We start from the raw sequence: 21364 nt of genomic DNA, 5'->3' as shown, positions 1-21364 counted from the left end.
AGCTAGTTGATTTATGATTCAGTCCACCCAGTTTTCCAAAGGAGCACAACATTTTATTATTTAAAAAATATTAAGCCACTTCTGATGTAACTGATAACCCTGACTAGCTCATAAAAACTAACCATTTAAAAACATTTCTGTTAAACAGTGGAGTTTACCTGAATCCAAATACCTGGGCATACCTCAAGTACCTCATTCACTGAACATCACCTGCTCTCTTTCTAACAACTTCTGAGTTACTCGACAGGAAGAAGTCCTTGAAAGTGGCTCATTTTAGCCAGCTGCGCACACTATTAGAGAAAAGAATAAGGATAATTACCACTTACTGAGTACTTTCTACTGGGGGTCTATAGTGCGTTATTTGTAATCCTATTATTTTTAGGGGTGGCATGGGACCTCAACTTTTGCATCTCTTCTGGTTTATTTTGTAGAAGAGAATTTCATATAAAATTGTGAGGTTTTATTGGCAGGGACTATCTTAGTCATCCTTCTACCTGAAGAGCACTGGGTACAGCATTTTATATAGAGAAGTTGCACAGTAAGCATTTTTAAAAAATAAAGGACAGTCCAGCAACTCCAAGCTCCTCCTAAGGACGTTTCTTAAAGAGGCCTTTTGATTTTTCTTTAAGACATTAAAAGTAATTCCATGGTATCATTTGAAACAGAGCTCTACTGGAGCAGTTTCCTCGCAGAGAACCATGACAATAGCTGACCAAATTCTCTTTGTTCCCTTTCTGTTCTGCATCAAGTTTTAACCACAGCTTTTCATTTCAGCCTTTTATTTTTGTCAGTCAGAGATGCTTTCATTCTGCTGATGCTGTGTCCATGGATGAAGAGTGGGTTAGTGGTATGAACCTCAGGAGAACTCTGTTCCAGAACTCTGTTCTAAGGCCTTTCCTAGGGCAAGGGGGTCATAGACTATGGGCTTAGACAGATTTAGGTTTGAATTATGTTCCTCTAACTTACTGACCTGGTATTTGACTCAAACTTTCTGAACTTTAGTTTTCTCATCTATAAAATGGGATACCGCTGCTGCTAAGTCACTTCAGTCGTGTCTGACTCTGTGTGACCCCATAGATGGCAGCCCACCAGGCTCCGCCGTCCCTGGGATTCTCCAGGCAAGAACACTGGAGTGGATTGCCATTTCCTTCTCCAATGCATGAAAGTGAAAAGTGAAAGTGAAGTTGCTCAGTCGTGTCCGACTCTTAGCGACCCCATGGACTGCAGCCTTCCAGGCTCCTCTGTCCATGGGATTTTCCAGGCAGGAGTACTGGAGTGGGGTGCTATTGCCTTCTTCGAAAATGGGATACTAACTTAGTGGCTGGTTTGGGGGACCAAATGAGCTAGTGGCAGGTAGGTAGCCTAGCAGGCACAAAATAACTGGGGAGCTCCATCTGCACAATGACCAGCTGAAGTCAGCAAGACCATGATTTTCCCCTAAAGAAGAGAGAGAACAGAAAAACCAGATAGTTAGAAAAGTCTTTCCCAAAGGAATGGATAAAACTCTTCTCAGACCCTGGCAACAATGACAAAGCTCTCACAATCCCCATTCTCTCCAAGAGAATGGATGGCCTCTTGTCTCAGTGTCTTAGGGCATTTGCAAAGATCTTGGATGCTCTGGTCATGCAATGTGACCGGACTTCCTGAGCCTTTTTTAAAATTTTTAATTGAAGTATAATTGACTTATTATGCTGCCAGTCCCAGGTGTACAAACAGTGAGTCTATATTTCTGTACGTTACACGATGATCACTACAGGAAGTCTAGTCACCATACAAAGTTATTGCAGGGTTATTGACTATATTTCTCACATTGTCCTGGTGACAAATATGAGCTCCTTTTGATCAACTCAAAAAAAAAAAAAAGCATTCCACAAGTTGTTCCCAGGACAAAACCAATTTTGAAGAGTTTTTCTGAACGAGTAGGTTTTACTCCATTGGTTTGTGTGCTTGGGTCACTGAAGCCCAGAGGGGTCAAGGCACTTGTCCAATATCTCAGAGCAAATAGTCGGTAGAAGCAGGAATCAAGCCTAGGTCGGTCTACTCCAGAGGTCCTAAGTCTGGGCTGTATGGAGTGGGGTCTGGGAAACGGGATTCCCACTCCCCTCCTCCTCCTGCAGGAAGAAGACAGATGGCAATCTCCTTTCTTCCCTTGCACAGGTGGGAGGGAACACGGAGGCTCACGCTCCGCATGGCTACCCAGATCAGCAGGCTCAGTTCTGTCCTGCCCAGGTGGCCTCCTCCAGGCAATCAGCCAGCATCCCTGCACACCCCCCCGCCCCCAGCCCCTCTTGGAACAGGGAGGGAATAGGATGGAGGGGGTAGATTGGGGGAGTTCCTCCTCCAGCCATTCCCATCTCATGGAGAGGAAGCCTCAGGGAAGGACAACCAAGCCCATTGTAGCTTTGATCCTTCCTGCAAAACACTGGGAACACAGAAAACCTCAGCCTTTTCATTTTCGTATTTACAAAGCTCGGTGAGTGAGAGCTTAAAAACTTGTGGAGGAGACCTTTAGAGAGGCCACAGGGAGGACACTCCCCACCCCCTCTGCCACCATCTGAGTCTAGCTCTGCTTGCTAAGCCTGTGGCAGAAACAAGTGGCTCAGACGAGCCTGGCTCCTCAGACCCAGCTCAGACTGGCTGCAGCCGATGTGTGCTGCGCTGGAGGGAGGAGATTGGGATCAGGAGCCCCACGGCTCTCACCTGCCACACCCTTCTGCAGGTCCTCAACCCACTGCACTGCCCTGGGCCTGGACTCCAGTGAAAGGTTAGAAGGATGTCCTTGCTGTGTCTTTCTGTTTCAGGTCGAGGGTGGCAGACAGAGTGGTTTACTCAGGCTAGGGAGATGCTCAGGCTGGAGCCCTCTCACTTGATGGGGCCACTCTCTATGCCCTCCCCTCGCTGGGCTGTTGGAGCAGTTGGAGGCTTGCGGTGTAGGAGCAGGCTACCGCAGAAAGAAGAAACATTCCTGTGGCTTCCTCAGGCCCAAATGTACATGAAATAGAGACCCAGAGCCCCACAGAGAGTAGGTGGGTGTTCCCACCACCTGGTTCAGTGCCTCAGTGGAGACGCGAGGAAGGTTACCCAGACAGAGCATGGCAGGAGGTCATCTGAACAAGTCTGATTGCATGTCCCAGCCACCGAAAGTCTTTTTGCAACATGAAGCAAGGAGCCACACAGAGAGAAGTTCAAAGGAAATAAGTGTTCACATAATGTCAGGCCCAGATTCCTTCTGGGTCAGAATTCTCTGATAGTATCAACCAGAGTGGGAGATGTTTACTGTTGGCCAGGATCTGTGCTTTTTATGAAACTTAGAAAGTGCTTTTCAATAACCTTAGGAGTTTTGAAGGGCTACCAAAGGCTGGATTTTCTATTTGTCCTTTAAGGGGAACTAAACAATTAGGCCCATGTCCCTTCTGCCTCTTGCTCCCCGACCGCTCCTGCCCCCCAAGTCGTCTCTTCCTCAGTAGCTCCTTGTTGACCTGTAATGGCTTTTTGTGCAGTAAAGAACTTCTCTGCCAGAAGACAGTCCTGTCCTGGGACAAGTAACTTTGCTGCTCTGGACTCAGTTTCCTCGCCTGTGGAATGAGGGTTGATTGGACAAAACCACTGGTTCTCAACACTGACTCTGCATTAGTATCTTCTTGGGAGGAGTCCCGAGAACATCTGAATGCTTACTTCATAGATACCCATACACCATGACACATAAATGCACACATGTATAAAGGGTGAAAGCGGCATAAGATTTGTAGTTTAGTTAACAGCATTGTATTAATATCACCTTCCTGATTTTGCTATTGTACTGTAATAAAAAGACGTCAGTCACCATTGAGAGAAGCTAGGTGAAGGGTGTATAGGACTCCAAGTATTTAGTATTATTTTTGCAACTTCTTGTACTTTGAAAATACAGAGTTGAAAAAATTCCTAATGCCCAAATTCCACCCCAGAGATTATGATTCATTTGTCCAGGGCTTGGATATCAGTGTTTTTCAAAACCTCCTTGGTGACTGTAATATGCAGCCACAGGGTTCAGAGCTCCTGAAATAGATGATATCTGGAATCCTTTCCAGCCCTAAAATATTATCAGCCAAATTAATCTCAACCCTTCCTCAAACTATTTATATGTTCAACGTGTAGGGGTCATTTTTATTTTTAAGTTTATTACCCACTGCATAAAGGTGTTCTTTAATTTGTCCTAAAGTTACCCCTTGTCTGAGTGACCTACACTTTCATTCTCAAGCACTGTCATCCTCTAGCTGGATCTTGGAACTGCTGCTTCTAATTGATGTCCTTTCCCCAGGTTTCTTGCCTCTGCCATGGTTGACATTCATGGGCAGCAGTTCATTTCTCATTCACCCTAGACCACAAGCTCCTGCTTAGATGTGGCCAGCTCTGCACAGGTCTCACCAGATAAGGGTGAATTAGGCAGGCCTCCATTTAAATTCTCTTTACTTTATTCTCTGTACTTCCACCCAAACCTCTATGGGGAACCAGACTTTCCTGAACCATTGAGGTTAATCAATAGGAATTATAACATGGGAAATGAAAGATTCAAACCTAATGCTGAATGGGACTGTGCTTGGCATTTGAAAAAGAAACAAAAGCACCTCAAAGTTAAATCTCTCACAGGGAGTCCACTTGAGGATTTGCCCCTGTTCTAATGCTAAATCCCCTGTCCTCTGATGAACAGTCTTTTCAGAGAACACAAATTTTTTGCACAACCACAGTGAAATTGTTACCCTATCCACCTTTAGGGAAGGTGTCATCCACGTACAAATTTATCTCTTTCAGTTATAGGGCAATCCTAGTAATTGAGTAACGCCCAGAAGAGCTCTTCTCAAAATCTGGCTTATTCAACCTCGAGTTACACAGCATGGGAGAGATGTGGGCTTCGCTAGGACAGATCTCTGTGGGCTTTGACAGGTCTAGTCCTGACAGGCTAAAGGCGAATGTTTTCTCTTTGCTCCTGATCACCCAGGTGTAAATAAACAGATGTCTCTCTCTCTCTCTCACATACACATATTTTCCAGGGACCAAGTGCACGTTCTCTATCCATATTAAGCAAGAGAAACTGTTTTCTGAATGGACACAGATTCCTGCCCTCAATGAGTTTAGAACTTTATTATTGTGCGAACCTATCTCCTCTCAGATTTGTTCATCTTCCAGCTCCTACATCTTGCCCAGAGGCCTACCGGGAGTAAGAAATGGGTTATGTTCCCTGCCTTTTAAAGCACAGAGCCGCCTAGCCCTGAATACCCTGCACCCCTGTCTTGCTGCACTAAACTCTAGTCTTTAGGGCTTTGTGATACCCTGCCCCTGACCAACTCTTGTTTCTTCAGCAGGGCATCTGTATTCTTCATCCATATGAAGAAGCGAGGAAGTGTGAAGGTTAATTTTCTTGAGCAGCCATGCCAACGTTGTGCAGGCATCACAGAGGGTTTGAGGATTTAGAAATCGTTGTAAGTCCATGTTTATTTTAATCTATAATAGTCAGAGTTTTCATTGGCTTTGATTCTAATTTATTTAACCTTCATCTTTCTAGAATGAATAATCACTTTAAAAACCATTTTCTACTGAAAAGAGGCACTGCATGGCCCCTCTCCTCAGCTCTGCCTGGCTCCATCATTCCAGTTATCTTTAATTGTACCTTGCTCTCTGATGTCTACTTGCAGTCTTAGGCCAGCTGACAAATGTCACTGCTCTGGGCCATTGATCGAGGTAATGGTTTCCAAATGTTTACTACTTTAAACTTTATCTCATCTCTCTCAGGCTTTAAGGTTTGACCCTAATATAAATTTCCTAAAAATTTGAAAATCAGTCCATGCCCATCCTCCCAGTTTTAAATTTTAAAAATCACATCCTTATTTCTTGTGTGTTTTTAAATTTAATTAAAAATTTTTATTAGAGGATAATTGCTTTACAATGTTGTGGAGGTCTCTGATGTACATCAGTGCAAATCAATTATCATATTTATATGCCCTTCCCTCTTAAGCCTTCACCACGATTCTGCACCTCTAGATCATTACAGAGTGCCAAACTGGGCTCCCTGTGTTACATAGCGGTTTCCAACTAGCTATCTGTTTTACACATCAGAGTGTATACATGTCAATGCTTCTGCCTCTCTGTGCCCACTAGTCCATTCTCTACGTCTCTCTTTTAAATTTTTGACTGAATTTTGAAGGCATGTAATCAGTCTTGCACATGATAAGCACTTAATCAATATTTTGCTTTATTAATGTTCCTAATGGTTCTGAATGGACTTTCCTGGTGGCTCAGACGGTAAAGCATCTGCCTACAATGTGGGAGACTCGGGTTCAACCCCTGGGTTGGGAAGATCTCCTGCAGTAGGAAATGGCAACCCACTCCAGTATTCTTGCCTGGAAAATCTCATGGACGGAGGAACCTGGTAGGCTATAGTCCATGGGGTCGCAAAGGGTCGGACACAGCTGAGTGACTTCATTTTCACTTTCAAGGGTTCTGAATAACAAAATTATTCATTCATTTGAACTTATATTTGTAACCTTATTAAATGTCTCTGTGGTATGAGGAACTGGCTACAAATATTCGTGTCCAGATACACATGCAACTTTTAGGGCAAAGATCAAATTCCAAATAGATTATTCCTCCACGTCTAATGCATGGAATGCATGCTGAGACTAATAGAAGGTCTGACTGTGGCATCAGATAAACAGAATTTGAGGACTCTGTCTTGATTTATAGGTTGTGTGACCACGGGCAAGTTATTTCATCTCTCAAAACAGCAATTTTATCATTGAGAAAAATGAGACCATTATAGTGTCTATCTTGTGTGGTTGTTTGAAGATTAAACGAGATAGGGCCCACTGCGTTGGCCCACAGAAAGAACTCAGTCCATATAAGCTATTATTAAAGCTTCTGAGTTCTTCCAAGTTACAAGGGAACAATCCAGACACGGAACATCAGTGTTATTTCGTTTTATTTTTAATTGGAGGATAATTACTTTACAACATTGGTTTCTGCCATACATCCATATCAGTGTTTTAAGTGTAGACAGAGGACCACCTAAATCAGAATCAACCAATGACTTACTGAATGAAAAAAAAAAAGAATCAACTTAGATACATTTAAACAGGCAGATGCCTGGGCCCTACCACTGACTTACTGATCATGCTTTCTCACACCGAGGTGCTATTGTTCAGTCACTCAGTCCTGCCCAAACCTTTTCGACACCATGGACTGTAGCACGCCAAACTTCCCTGTCCTTCATTATCTCCTTGAGCTTGCTCAAATTTATTTCCATTGAGTCAGTGATGCCATCCAACCATCTCATTCTCTGTTGCCCTCTTCTCCTCTTGTCCTCAATCTTTCTCAGTATCAGGGCCTTTTCCAAAGAGTCTTCACATCAGGTGACCAAAGTATTGGAGCTTTAGCTTCAACATCAGTCTTTCCATTGAATATTCAGAGTTGATTTCCTTTAGGACTGACTGGTTTAATCTTGCTGTCTCAAGGGGCTTGCAACAGTTTTCTCTAGCACCACATTTTGAAAGCATCAATTCTTCGGTGCTCAGCCTTCTTTATTGTCCAACTCTCACAACTGTATGTGAGTGACTATTGGAAAAACCATAGCTTTGACCACGTGGACCTTTGTTGGCAAGATGATGTCTCTGTTTTTTAATACACCGTCTAGGTGTGTCATAGCAAGGAGCAGGCGTCCTTTAATTTCGTGGCTGCAATCACATCCACAGTGATTTTGGAGCCCCCCGAAATAGAGTCTGTCACTGTTTCCACTTTTTCCCCATCAATTTGCCATGAAGTGATGGGGGTGGATGCCAGATCTTCGTTTTTTGAATGTTGAGTTTCAAGCCAGCTTTTTCACTCTCCACTTTCACCTTCATCAAGAGGCTCTTTAGTTCCTCTTTGTTTTCTGCCATAAGGGTGGTGTCATCTGCATATCTGAGGTTATTGATATTTCTCCTGGCAATCTTGATTCCAGTTTGTGCTTCATCCAGCCTGTACTCTGCACAGAAGTTAAACAAGCAGGGTGACAGGTTAAACAAGCCTTGACGTACTCCTTTCCCAATTTTGAACCAATCTGTTGTTCCATGTCCGGTTCTAACTGTTGCTTCTTAACCTGCATACAGACTTTTCAGGAGACAGGTAATATGGTCTGGTACTTCCATTTCTGTAAGAATTTTCCACAGTTTGTTGTGATCCACACAGTCAAAAGCTTTAGCATAATCAATGAAGCAGAAGTAGATGTTTTTCTGGAATTCTCTTGATTTTTTTTATGATCCAACGGATGGGGGCAATTTGATCTCTGGTTCTCTGCCTTTTCTAAATCCTGCTTGAACATCTAGAATTTCTCAGTTCAAATACTGCTGAAGCCTAGCTTTAAGGGTTTTGAACATAATTTTGATAACAATTGTGAAATGAGTGCAATTGTACAGTAATTTGAGCATTCATTGGTATTGTCTTTGGGATTGGAATGAAAACTGACCTTTTCCTGGGCACCTGTATTTTATCCAGCTTCTTAGGCATCTATTGATGAGAAGCGTTCTGGGCTGTCTCAGAGCTGCTGTGCAGCTCCCATGTCACTGTGTGAGCTGCAGTGGGTAAGAGGCTAGGTGGACTGTGTCCATTGACTTTGTAGCATGTCAGGTGTTCTGTGGCCCCAAATTTTTGCAAAGATCTTAAGGACCATTTTATATGCTTTGTGCTCAGTCATGTCTGACTCTTTGCAAACCCATGGACTGTATATAGTCTGCCAGGCTCCTCTGCCCATGGGATTTTCCAGGTAAGAATACTGGAGTGGGGTGCCATTTTCTCTTCCAGGGGATCTTCCCAACCCGGGGGATTGAACCTGCATCTCTTGCATCTCCTGCATTGGCAGGCGGATATTTATCCACTAGCACCACCTGTGAAGTCCATTTTAAAGTTGGAGTTATTCATCATAATACACAGTAGAGATTTTAGCTCTTGTCTCACATTTTTAAAAAATGAATCTTTTTCCATGTCAGATTTAGGGGAAAAATTAAAGGACATGTGAAGAAAGAACCAGATACAAGGAAGCAGGAAGTGCTCTCAACGCTGCAAGGTCACCGATTCAGAAAGCAGAGGATAGAAGTGGGGAATGAAAAAAAGAATGGCATCCAGGAAAGAGATTTTGGTGCCAACCACTGGACATCTGTGTGTTCTTTGCTCTTTGTCTCTTTGGGGCAGCTGCTGGGGGTGGGTACAAGGTGTGCAGGGGCTTTGGGCTGTGTGCACAGACATTTGTTGACAATAGACCAGTTTCAGTTTGGTTTGAAACTATTAAAATTTTATTTTTATTGGTGTCTCAGAAAGGCAGTGATTGTTCTGTTCCTCTGGCACATCTATCCCAGAGGCAGGTTGTAACTCGTCCTGTTTGCCCAAGCCTTAGTAGAGTCCCCAGGGAAGGGACAGTCAGATGGTGTCAGTTTGAAAGCAAATGTGTCTCCTGATCAAAAGAAACCCACTGAGGTGGAGGCTTGTCACCTTCTTCCCCTCCATCTTCCAGCTCTTGTGCTTGGCGCCTTTTTTTCCTATGGATAGTCCGACCCAGCTGGAAAGCTCTGACTATTTGTAGGCAGCTGGGAACACAGTTTTGTGTCAACAGGGAGGTTGGGGTTTAATGGAGAATGATTCCTCAGGCTCCTGAGCAGTCTTTCACAAATGGCAGCTCAAACGTTTCACCAGTGGAGAGTAGGGAGCACTTCTTGGTATTTTTCAGACCCAAGCGCAGCCACTTATTGGCTGCGTGACAGTGGGCAGGTGGCTTAACTTCTCTGAACCTCAGACTTCTCATTTTGCTATCAATGTTATTGTGAAGATTGAGATGATGTGTGAGAAGATCAATAGACAATTCTGGCACATAGGAAGGGCTCGGAAAATGGTAGCTGTGGCCAGTACCAGTGGTACCAGTATTGCTTCCATTGTGCTGAACCTCAGGACATGGAAAATGCCCCCAGACCTCACTGTGAAGATGAAGTCCTGTGCCTTCATGCCCTCAACAAACAGGATTCAACAGTATAGTTTAGGACAGATAGCTTTAGTAGCTCCTCTTCACCTTGAAAGGCAGTTGGCCTTGTTCAAACAGATTAATCAGAGGAAGTTCAATCGTAAATAACATGGTCAATCCTATAAATCAATCTATAAATAAGTGATGCATATTTAAAGACCTAAAGCAGAAATTCAGAAATAGAAAGTAACAAAGAATTCTAACCTTTGTGGTACATCAACTGCATGGCAGCTCTCAAGAGAAAGATTAAGTATTTGCCCTCGAAGTTTACAAAACAGGATTTGGGGTATGAAAAGAATTATCTACAGTTTAACCCTGCTGTAGGTATGATGTGCTTTTGAGGCATCTTAACCTTCCATTGACCACTGATACATGTGAGGAACTAATGATTCATACACGTCTTTCTCTGATGTTACCCCAAGATGTACACCCTCGTCTAGCAGTGGAGGCTGAATGTCCCGCTTCAGCCATCACAGCTGTGTCTACTCTCCATGCCCATGGGAGCCAAGGCACCTCACCACATTAAAATAATTTTCAATCTGTGAACAAGTGGGATTAAATACTAAAGAGTAATTCTTGATTTCCAGAATAACTTGATATTATTCATATCAGTTGGGGAATGACTAGTGGAAAATTTAAAAAACAAGCCAACTTTTAGTAATACAAAATTATTTATTAGTTAAAAAATTATCATTTGTTCGTTACACACAAAAAAGTAAAACAACCGAATGTTCCCTACAAAAATTTTAACCGTTAAGCATACAAAGTAGGAGTGGCTGTATGACTGAGCCTAAGGACTGTCTTGATGCCTCAATTAGTGTCAGAAAACCAAAAACGGTGACATGTAAACTGCACCTGTGATATTTTGTTAGCAGGTTGTATATTTTGAGTTGTCATCTAGAGGTGGTCAAAAAAGAAAAAAAAAAAAAAAAAAAGATGTACACGTCATGTTCCAAATAGGCGTCATTTCTATTAACTGTAGCAAATGTCCCAATTTGTTTCCCTCTTATAGAAATCACTGCTTGCTGCTGCGGAGGGAGCAAAATTCACATAGTCTGTGCTGGGGTAGGAAAAGCAGTCTGAGGCTCTGAAGGCGTCCAAGCGTTCGGCCTCACAGGAGGCACAGCAGCAGATGGAGGCGGGGGAGAAGCTGTCATACTGGGCGTGCGCGGGCGGGTGAGAGTAGGTGTAATCTTCCGACGGGTGGCCGCAGTTCCTGGTGTCCAGCTGCGGGAGAGCGGTGTGGCTCTCCGCGGTGTATGAAGGCAGCTGAGCAGGACAGTAATTGTAGTCTAAGGAGCCAGAGAGAGTGGAGGAATCCGAAGGCGATTCTGGCGTCTAAAGAGATGAAAACCAAGGACCAAAAAGCGTGATAAATTAGACAGGATTAAAAGAACTGAATAGAGCGGATTTATTAACTCAGAGTAAAAGAACATTAGGGGTGAAAAAAAAAAAGCATAACAAAACCATCCGACCCAACCCAAATCTGCAGAAGTAATTTTATTTGCTGGCTGTGTGATTTCATGACACCACATTCTCTATTTACCTATTTCTTTCCCAACAATAAACTGCCCTGCTTCACTGGCTTTCTTTGTTATAAGCATACTTTACAGGATGCTTTGTTCTTGAAACCACAAAATCCCATTGTGCGTGGTCACCTGCACATCAAATATTGCTTGTGCCTTGATGTAAGGGGCAGGTGGCACCCTGGATGTTTCTCCACACCCTTGACTGTGGAGAAGAAGGTGAATACACAGGGAGAGCTGGGATCCTCACAGAGCCAGTGTCTGGGAGGCTCCAAGACTCCAAACTCCTGTTATAGGCACTAAAGTCTTGTCCTCTGTGGAAAAAGGTACTTTCTGCTCCCTCTTAAGCGGGTCCACGATTGTTACTGAGAAAGCCTAACTTGGGAGCTGGAAGAGAAGTGGATATTTGGGGGGCCCTGTGTGTATATCCTGTAGAGTTAATTTCTTATCCCCTTAAAATTCACTTACTTACATGGACTTTTGACAAACCAAAAGCAAGAAAGAATTTACATTAAAAAAAACCTGTTTTTAAGGTTTTTAACAGTATCTAAAAGACATCTTCAACAACTGGTAACTGCCAATGGAAGCCTCACTCCATTTAAACTGATAACACATTTTCAATAATTTAAGGTCTGATATGAACAGACAATGTAAATGTTTTCAACTATTAGGGCTTCATTTTTTACCAACCATCTCAGACTAAAATGGGCTCTTATGCCTGTACCAGACCAATATGACCAGTTAGGAGAGCCAATTAAGTGTCAAAATAAAACAGAAATAGCTCCTTATCAGATGACAGTTTGCCTTGTTGACACAGCCTTAATTCCATTTTCTAGGACTCAAAAATCCAAGGGCCATTGTTTAAATCAGTAATTTCCAACAGAGAGAAGTCTGAATTTTACAGTTTAAAAACATTAAATGAATATTGCCAGGAAACCTTTTTATGGCCACACACCAATGTACTCTGGGCATAGCTGACTCAGGAAATCGTGATTACACGTGTTTCCACAGGTTTTTGCCCTTCAATATGTGGCTATTTCTACCTCTGTTGGGTTTTACATCAGTCTTTGCTGGCTTCCTGGATGATTTCCTTGTTGATAGCGTTTGTATGATTTCTCACGAGATGATACAAACTCTCTGCCCCATAGTAGGCAATAACAGGTTTTGTAAAGAACAGAGATAAATTACCAGGCTCTGGTTAAAGCAGAAAGGGGCAGCTTGGAAGCTGTCTGGGAAATAGTGTGGAGTACTTTGCATGGAACTGAGCGAAGGATCCGGGTGTGTCTCTGGCTGAAGGTAGGAATCAAATATCTGGTCCAGAAAGCCTGGGTTTTCTTCACAAGAAACACAACTGGAAAATTCTCGGGGTTGGAAATAATTGGGTGTGGAAGGAATTGGTTCAGGCTCAAAATACAGTCCTAGAAGAAAAAGGAACAGGAGAGGTTTTGGTTTAAAAACCGCAGTTACATATTTGAATGGAGTTCTAGTCTATATTCTGAATATTTCCTACATCTAGAGGGAAAAGGGGAAAGTTTGAGAAAAGTAAATAGGCAGGCAATTTGGATTTTTAAAGTTGCCTTAGTTAATTCAAGCCCAGTGGAATGAATCTGATTAATAACTTGGAGATTTATTCAGAAGGTGAAAAGAAAAGAACGGTGATCCAATTTTTGTCCAACTGTCACAGCCAAGCTCAAACTTTCACTGTCCACTTTCTTGGACTATAAGCACCAACATCCAGCCCCTATCTGCAGTCCACATGAACCTCATCTCTCAAAAGTAAACTGTAGAGTTGCTTGAGGCTTTAAGAAAACTGATGCCATGGCAAATAATCCTCTTGATCTAGGGTTAATTGTTTTCTAAAAGTTTTCACACTGAGTGACGAACTGAACTGAACTGAACTGAACTTATATTTTGAGGAGTATTATAAATGGCAACACAAATCATAAAAGGGAGAAACCAGGAATACAGAATACAAACTAGTATTGTTTTATATTACAAAAGGCAAAAATGTTTCCTTAGTGAACACATTACGTTACACGTGATCAAGGAATTAATCTAAGTGCTTAAATACAAAACAAGAATAGCTCCAAAAACATGACTCCTTTTCCATTTTAGTATTAATAGGCCCCAATTCTGATTATTATCCTGAAATGCTCAAAGAAGATAGGCTTAGAGGAATGACGGAACACTGGAGGTTTTGAAGTCTCAAGGCTCCTTTAAGGTTAAGTTAAAGTGGCACATTCAGTGGGGAGTTCCCATAGCGCAGGTTTCCTTATAGATGACCTCCCTCAACTCTGAGCTGCGAGTGGCATGGGTAGGAGTGTTTATGTAATAGCGTTATTCGTAATGGGCTGAGAAAACACACTTGTTTGAACTGCTTTCTGGGAAGAGAGTAAAGGAGGGGAGGGAAGCCCCTGTCGGCTAGAAACTAAGTGAAACAAGAGCAAAGGCATTATTCTAGGACCTCGGGATGTCCGGTTTTCCACCTAATAGTACACTTAAAAGATAACAGGTTTCAGAAAGCAATTCTGATCTTTTAATCAAGATTAGTTACTTGGAAATGAGGACCTGGAACTAATGTGAGGAACAAGCTCTTGGGACAGAGTAGATAGCAGAGAATACAGTTCAGAAATGAGGACAAAATGTTGCACCTGTTTCCTTGCTGGGCTTATATTTGGAGTCACCATGCCTTTTTTTTCACCTTCTGATTGGTTGGATTCCAATTAAATGGTGGTGCCTATCTTAACCCCTGAATCAAGTACTAAAAGCCTTTCGAGATGGACTTTTGCAAGTGTTTTTGAGGGAATTGTAAGGCTGGCTGTACTGACCTGCAGAAGATGGTGGGACTGGGTCTGAAAGGTGGACACTGTTGCCTCCGGACTGCTGCCAAAGCAAGATGACCACAAAGCAAAGTGAAATAAGAGTTCTTTAAAGGGAAAGCTAAAACATTTTGACATGAACTATGTTGCCTTCTACTTTAAGGTAAGCCAGATCCTTTCTTCTAAAAAAACTTGCCGTTGTGAAATACAACCGATGTTATATCGTATTCATATTTAACTTTTATTTTTGCTTGGGGATTTTTTTCTAATGTCTCCCATTAAATTTTTATTAATTTTGATAAAAATTAATTTAAATTATTTTTATATTACATAAATGAACAATTCAAGAAAACTCAGTAGAGAGTCTATTAAACTATTTAATTTAAAATTAATAAGGACTAACATTTATTTAATCCCAACTAGCTATAACTCAGTCAATCATTTTCCTCAAAATTTTCTTACACTATCTGTTGGCTTAATCTTGGATAGCTTAAAGTAGTCACATGTTCTTCCTAGCTATGATATAACAGAAATATTTTCTTAAAGTTGTAGTCAGTAACCTGTAGCTTATCTACATTGTAGTTAATGGTTGGGAAATATTTTACTTCTCTGGACTTTTTATGCTATCTTCTATAAAATTTGCTTTTTTTCACTACAATAGATACCTGAAGTTTACGAGTCGGTTCCTTTTAACTATTCAGAGTAAAGCAGCCTGTGTCTTCTGGTTAAATTAATAACTGTACTAATCGAGTAATTTAGGACTTTTTTATTTTAGGTTTCAGGTGGTGGCTTTAAAGTTTAAAGGGACCAGCCAGCCTTGCTCCGAGAGTCTGTGCCAGGAAGCAGAGCTCCGCATGCCTGTCTCCTGTCTCGCGGGGTACACTCACAGCTGTACACTGAGCCCCTGGGAGCCTGCACACTCAGTCGCTGCTGAAATAGGAGGTGGTGTTAATTTTGAAAACGATCCATGCTGTAATGTCATGAACCAGGAAGCTGGAATCCTTCACCAGCTCTTTATGCAAATATTTGGCTGCAGCTTGAGCTCAAGCACTTGGAAGGAGTGGGTTTTAAAAACTCGGCTTCATTGTAGAGCTCTCGTTAACCCCATTCCTCCCCCGGAATGGTCCCTTTGTAGACCTCCCCAGGTTATCTCCCTCAGGTATGTTTACAATATCCTACGTGATATTATCTCGCTAGTCATGGGTTCACTTTCTACTCTGCTCCAAGAAAACAAAGACAGTCTCCTTTCCCTAGATTTCAAACAGCGCAAAAATCCACAATCTATGATTTATAAAAACACATCATCTGTTTAAAAAAATTAATAGTAGAAAAGGGTAAATTATGTTTTTTGGTAAGTACTAATTCAAGTTTCTCTTTATCCTGTAGGTGAGAGAGTTATGTGTGTGTGTGTGTGTGTGTGTGTGTGTGTGTGTGTGTGTGTGTATGTGTGTGTGTGTATATGTGTGTAGGGCTGTTTGTAAACGGATTCTGCTGAAGTAAGTTTTTGAAATTGACAAATCTGACATGCATGTGTGTCTCCTGGCACTACTGGATACCTTAACATTTGTCTCAATCTATAACTTCCATCCAGGATTGCCTTCTTAAAATTTCAAATTGTGGATACTACTCTGTTTTTACAACAAATTATGATAAATTTCTTCCTGCTTTACATATTTGATAAAAAAATCAACTCTTTCCTTGGCTTTATGCTTCCCAAAGGTCTCCTTCAACCACTGAACAAATTGGAGATGATCTCTGTTAGACCAGAAGCAGGCAGATATACACTATCCCCTTCTATGTGCCATCCATGTCTACTGACTATACCTCCTAGGCTTCCTAGAATCCCAGATCCTTCTGCTGGTTCCCAGTGAGGAATTTTACATCTGACTCTCATAGTTAAATCATCTCTGTGTTACTCCTCCATGCCTGTGAGGACCTGGGTGGATATCATCTTCCAGAAAACAAAGTTGGGGCCAGCTTTGCCCTGCATGTTCCTGCAAGGCACTGGTTTAGAAGTACTGCTTGATTATTTTTCAGAGAGGAATTCAGAAAAATTTAGATAAGTCAAACTGCTCTAGGGAATAGATACTGGTCAGATACACAAATGAAATGTTTCAGCCTTGCTTTCATTCCAGCAGCTAGCTAACAGGGAAACAGTGGCCAAACCAACCCCGAAGTGGCCAAGAATAATACAGTAGCCATGTGCAAGTGGTGCTTCTCCAGGTTGCAGCTGGAGCAGAACTGTACAAGGTCCCAAAGCCCCCTAATGAAAGATTACATTTTGTTAGGAACATCCTGATGATTTTTTTTTTTCTTTTTTGGCACCACTAGTATATCCTAGTTCCTTTGTTCCTGGTTTTATTAATTTTAAAATAATCTCTGAAATAAAGGAGTTGGTAGTTAAGGCTACAAGACTCCTGCTCAGTACAGCTGGATCTGCAGGAAGATGAATTTAGGGAGCCAACAGGTGGGAAAGTTTTTTTTTTTTTTTCCAAAGAATAAGCAGGTCTTGGTCCCACTTTTTGCTCTACCATTAGCAACTGTAAGGCTTTGAACTTTAGCTGTAATAGAGGCATACAGATCCCTGATCCACTCACCTCTCCTGGTTATTATAAGAACTAAAAGAAATAGTGAGTGTGCAAAAGTGCTTTAAAAGAACCACTGGAAAGCCCTCTACAAATGGAAGAAAGTTTAAAACTTTAGCATGAGCTGAAGTTCTACATATGGAGGTACTGACTTTGCATGCATGCTCACTGGCTCAGAAGTGTCCGACTCTTTGCAACCCCACGGACTTCGCAACCCGCAGGCTCCTCTGTCCATGGGATTATCCAGGCAAGAATACTGGAGTGGGTTGCTATTTCCTCCTCCAGGGGATCTTCTTGATCCAGGGATTGAATCTACATCTCCCGTGTCTCTTACATTGGCAGGTGGATTTTTTTTTTTTTTTTTTTAACCACTGAGCTACCTGGGAAGCCCACTGACTTGACATCCAGCAAATATAAAATTTGTGCTGCCCATGCCATATCACAGCAACCTCTAAACTCTGAGCAAAGGGTGTGAGTGAACACTAGTGAATATCTGGCTTTTAACTTCTGATTCTAATTTTATTTTAGCTACTTTTCACAAATAATAATAATGACAGCTAACATGTATTGAGCACTTTCTAAGTGGAAAGTGTTCTTCTAAGTGTTTATGTGTAATAACCCATTTACTCCTCAAAAAAACCCATTATCTCCAGCTTAAAGATGAGGAAACCGAGACATGAGAGACTGAGTAACTTGCTCAAGCCTTCACACAATGGAGGAACTGAGGTCTGAACCCAGTTCACTGGTTTCAGAACCTGTGTTCACCACCGCTACAGCATCTGCATCTTCCCTAAAAGGCCCATTTTATGAACTCAGGCATTGCACACAAACAGCACTGGACACAAACACTGTTGTGGGACAGATGCCAATAAGCTGAAGACAGGACCAGTCTTAACACTGGCAATATGGGCCCATCCTTCATATCTGAATCTACACCCAAACCAACCCAAAGGCAACTGTGTGATCAAGGGCTCTAATTGCCCTCTCTTGGGGGAACCACCCTATTTATTTGGTTCTGCTGCTGAACATTCTTGCTAGTATCTTCTGCTTTAGGATGCACATAAAGTGGTAGGTACCCTTATGACTGCCCAGGTCTATCTCATAACCCGGAACTGCTTAAGGCTTCATCACATATAAGGAGGTGGTTCTATATCCCAAGCTGTCTCCTCTGAGGCTACACAGCCCCTTTCAGCTAGGTAATTTCAGTGCATGGGATCAGAAAAATGAGGACAGAGAGTGCGGTGGTGGGGGGGGGGGGGGGGGAGGTTCCATGGAGAATCGCCCCATGAAGGGCTTCCTAAAAGGACATTTCTGGGAGAGATTTCCTTTGCCTATGTGAGGGCACATACACTATCTTCCTACAGAATAAGAACCTACTTACCTACTGGCTGCTTCTCTCCCTGCATTGGACCAACACGCTCGACTATGATCAGTGAGGGCTGGACTCCCCCAAGTCCTGAGCCCTACAACATGTCTGTTCTCTGTGGTGAAGTGGGATGAAGGTGGGCACAGATGTTGTAAGATCAGCTAAAGAAGGCCAGGTCTGGGGATGGTGATGGGCCCAGGGAGGCCTCCTACACTTTCCCAGACACAGGGCAGAATGAAGCAGAACACCATTTGGGAACAAGTGAAGGGTTTATGCTTACGGTTCCCCCTGAGGCTGCCTGGTGTGCCCTTCTCTGCTGCAGCAGCTCCTTCACTGTGATCTTCACCCGGACACCTTGATACACCTTAGGTTTTTCTGGGGAAAGGCAACTGAGTCAGTGGTCAAGGGTAAGGTCTGCAGTGTCAGGCAAGGGTGTAGGGGTCTTTATAAACTATGGCATCTAACGCCAGATCTCTAGGACTGGATAACACAAAGAGAATGCTAAAAGGCAGATGGGAAAGAAACTCAAATTCCTCAAACTTGAAAGGATGAAGAGATTACCATGGGCAGGTTTCAGGGCCCCAGTGGAAACAGAACCTATGGAAATCTGTGGGCCCACCCGCCCCAGGCTGGGCACAGGTTTTTCTGCTCAGGAACGTGGAGACCAGTCTAGGGAAGCTCTCCTCCTTGGCTCAGTTAGGGAAACCCAGGGCTCTGGTCTGAAAGAGAGACCGGGGGAGGGGCTGGATGCATCAGCACTGACCTAGCCACCCGACTCCCACTCCAGTGGAAGTTCCGAGTCCCTTCCTTTCCCACGGGACCAGTCGTGGCTTCTGGGGAGCCTCTGACTTCAGTGTGCCCCTGGTCTGGAAGCCAGCCCTGGGGCAAGCAGCGAGCGGGTGGGGTTTGGCCGACCCTGGGCCCTTGGATCGGCGAGGAGCTCATTAGGCTGAGCCCAGTAAAGGGACCAGGCTTGAGAACTGGCCCCCTCCCTCCCGTCTTTTTCTCCTGCCTCCTCTCTCCTTGCCCCCTTTCTGCGCCTTCGCCTCTTTCCCGCCTCCCTCCTTAGGCCCCGCTCCTGCTCGCCCCTTTTCCCGTCTCTCCCCACCCCCTCCCTTTCTGAGGCTGGCATTTCCCTGCGGCGCCCAGATTCCAAGTCGAGTCCGCGCAGCGCGAGCCCTGGGGAAGCGTGCGGGGCGGCCCAGGACCGCGCGCTCTCGGCAGGGAAGCCGCCCTCTAGAAGGGGCCGCCCGGGGCTGCCCGGCTGCCGGGAGAGGCCGAGCGCCCGAGGGGTCGGCGGGGAGGGCGTCCTGCGCGCCGGGAGCTCGGGGCAGCCGCGGCCCCGAGTGGCGGGTGGGGGGACTCGGAGCCGCGGTGAGTTGGTCGGGCCGGGCGAGCGTTCGCGGGGAGGTGGGCGAGGGAGTCCGGGCGCGACCCCGGCCCTGACCTCGACCCCGGAGTGCGCGAGCGCGGGACAGGCGCGCGGGGAGGGGGCGGGCCGCGCAATCGGCCGGAGCGCCCGCGACCGTGTCGGGCCGCCAGCGCCTCGCCTGGTCACTGCTGAGACCGCCGCAGGACTGGTGGGAGCCCCCGGGACCCGGCCCCGGGGGCTAGACGTCTCCCCCCGGAAAAGGAGGTCCTGAGTTCGTCGCCCAGACCCAGGGGATCCGCATCTGGCCCGCGGGGCTGGGTGCCGCACCCTTGCCGCCATCCACCGTCTCCCGGAGACTTCCTCCCCGGGTCCGCGGCCCCAGGGGCAGCGAGTGCGGCCCGGGGTCCGCGCAGGAACCGCCACGGCCCGGCTCTGGGCGGCCGGCGCGCGTCCCGGGCTCATCGCGAGCCTCTAGCTCCCCCCGCCGCCGCTGCTGCGCGCGCAGAGTTCGCTCAGCCGACAAGTCCCAGGGTCACATCTGTGGCCAAGTGAGAGGGCCGGTGGTGGACCGCGGGACGCGGACCGCCACGGCGGCCAACTCGGTCTCTGGGCCTCTGCCCTGGGGACCAGGCGCCGAGTGGGAGCGGCCACAGCGTGGCCCGTGCCCTCTGCAGATCCCGGGCTCCTACTTGCATGCCCTGACTTTGTGCCTCTCTGTTCCATGCAGGAAAAGTCGTGGAAATACACCCGTATCAAAACGCCCCTCGCCCTCGTGACCCTACCCCAGAAGAAGCAGTCGAGTTACCCGACATCGTGGTCAGCAGAAGCTGAGGCGGTGGCTGGATGCTGCAGCTGCAGGGACTCAGCGTGGAGGAGGGCTCCTGTGCAGGGGGAGAAGCAGAGATGCAACATTTTTAAAGTTTCACAAAGCATCCAGCTGCACCCAGGTTCCTGGAGCAGGAGACAAACAGAATTAATGTTTTATACCTTCGGGTATAGGTTTGAGTTTTTCCCCCCTCATGCCAAGTATTTAAAACCTCTAGAAACCCATGATTTGACAATCAATGATTGCGCGATACTTTCAATTTGAATATTCAAAGGCTTAACAAAATGGACTATCTTCTGCAGAAATCCTGCACACAGGCACCCCAGGGAGAGTCCAGAGAAACAGGGAGTGAGACCCCTTTGGGTCCTGACCCTTGCTTTTACTGTATTTTGAGCATTTTGCCCACCTCCCCACAGAGAGAGCAGGAATCCTCAAAGATGCTCTGTGTTTCTGCCTCAAAGGGAGCTCTGGGATCCATGAGTGACCTAGGCTGCCTTTCATGTCCACCTGAGCCAGACTGACTGGGCTGACTGGTTTCCATCTCCTCAGTCTCTGTTTTAAGGGAAAATCTCAGGTTTTGGGGAGTGAACATGGCAGCCAGTAGGTATGGCCTGGCAAGGAGTCACTCTGTGCCCAGGTTGCAGGCTGGAGGCCTGCAGAGGCCTTCGCTCTGTGCCTCATCTCCTTCTGGCCCCGCCTGGCCACGTGCCGGCTTCCCTCCCCTTTTCCCCCGCTCTCTGTCTGTGCCCCAGACACTGGGGTTTCAGTTCCGAATACCTGCACATTAAGACCCTTTGCTCCTCCCCACAGAGCTGGGGATGCCTCTGGGGCCTCACCCTCTGGAGAGTGTCTGAG

General features: G+C 45.0%; 1 protein-coding gene and 2 long non-coding RNA genes across 5 annotated transcripts; 2 read left to right on the top strand and 1 right to left on the bottom strand.

The window, feature by feature from the left end:
- Positions 1-2382: 2382 nt before the first annotated feature.
- LOC139187282 (uncharacterized) lies at positions 2383-10687 on the top strand. The gene is made up of 4 exons (XR_011570817.1): positions 2383-2764; positions 5337-5456; positions 5540-5715; positions 8994-10687. It is a non-coding gene; the product is annotated as an uncharacterized lncRNA (long non-coding RNA).
- Positions 10688-10713: 26 nt separating this feature from the next.
- POU2AF3 (POU class 2 homeobox associating factor 3) lies at positions 10714-20560 on the bottom strand. 2 transcript variants are annotated; one of them, XM_070803390.1, is made up of 5 exons: positions 20489-20560; positions 18592-18686; positions 14370-14421; positions 12730-12959; positions 10714-11353 (listed from the first exon to the last, which is right to left on the bottom strand). In XM_070803390.1, the coding sequence occupies exons 1-5, from the start codon at positions 20493-20495 to the stop codon at positions 10988-10990; spliced, it is 750 nt and encodes a 249-aa protein (XP_070659491.1). In that variant the 5' UTR covers positions 20496-20560; the 3' UTR covers positions 10714-10987. The 2 variants fall into 2 exon arrangements, with proteins under 2 accessions (XP_070659491.1, XP_070659490.1); XM_070803389.1 differs by having other exon boundaries at positions 10717-11353; positions 14370-14424.
- LOC139187281 (uncharacterized) lies at positions 12950-20546 on the top strand. 2 transcript variants are annotated; one of them, XR_011570815.1, is made up of 3 exons: positions 12950-14523; positions 15136-15519; positions 20411-20540. It is a non-coding gene; the product is annotated as an uncharacterized lncRNA (long non-coding RNA). The 2 variants fall into 2 exon arrangements; XR_011570816.1 differs by having other exon boundaries at positions 12953-14523; positions 15136-15302; positions 20411-20546.
- Positions 20561-21364: the final 804 nt, after the last annotated feature.

Source organism: Bos indicus, chromosome 15 (assembly GCF_029378745.1).
Source record: "Bos indicus isolate NIAB-ARS_2022 breed Sahiwal x Tharparkar chromosome 15, NIAB-ARS_B.indTharparkar_mat_pri_1.0, whole genome shotgun sequence".
In the NCBI taxonomy this organism is placed as follows: domain Eukaryota; kingdom Metazoa; phylum Chordata; class Mammalia; order Artiodactyla; family Bovidae; genus Bos; species Bos indicus.
Note: the sequence above shows the minus strand (reverse complement) of the source record. Positions and strands in the feature narration are given on the sequence as shown.

Coding starts and splice junctions, on each gene's coding strand:
- POU2AF3 (XM_070803389.1), bottom strand. Junction 14,425..18,591: donor AGGCAGCCTCAGGGGGAACC/GTAAGCATAAAC, acceptor TTGCTTTGGCAG/CAGTCCGGAGGCAACAGTGT. Junction 12,960..14,369: donor AGTCCCACCATCTTCTGCAG/GTCAGTACAGCC, acceptor TTTTTCTTCTAG/GACTGTATTTTGAGCCTGAA.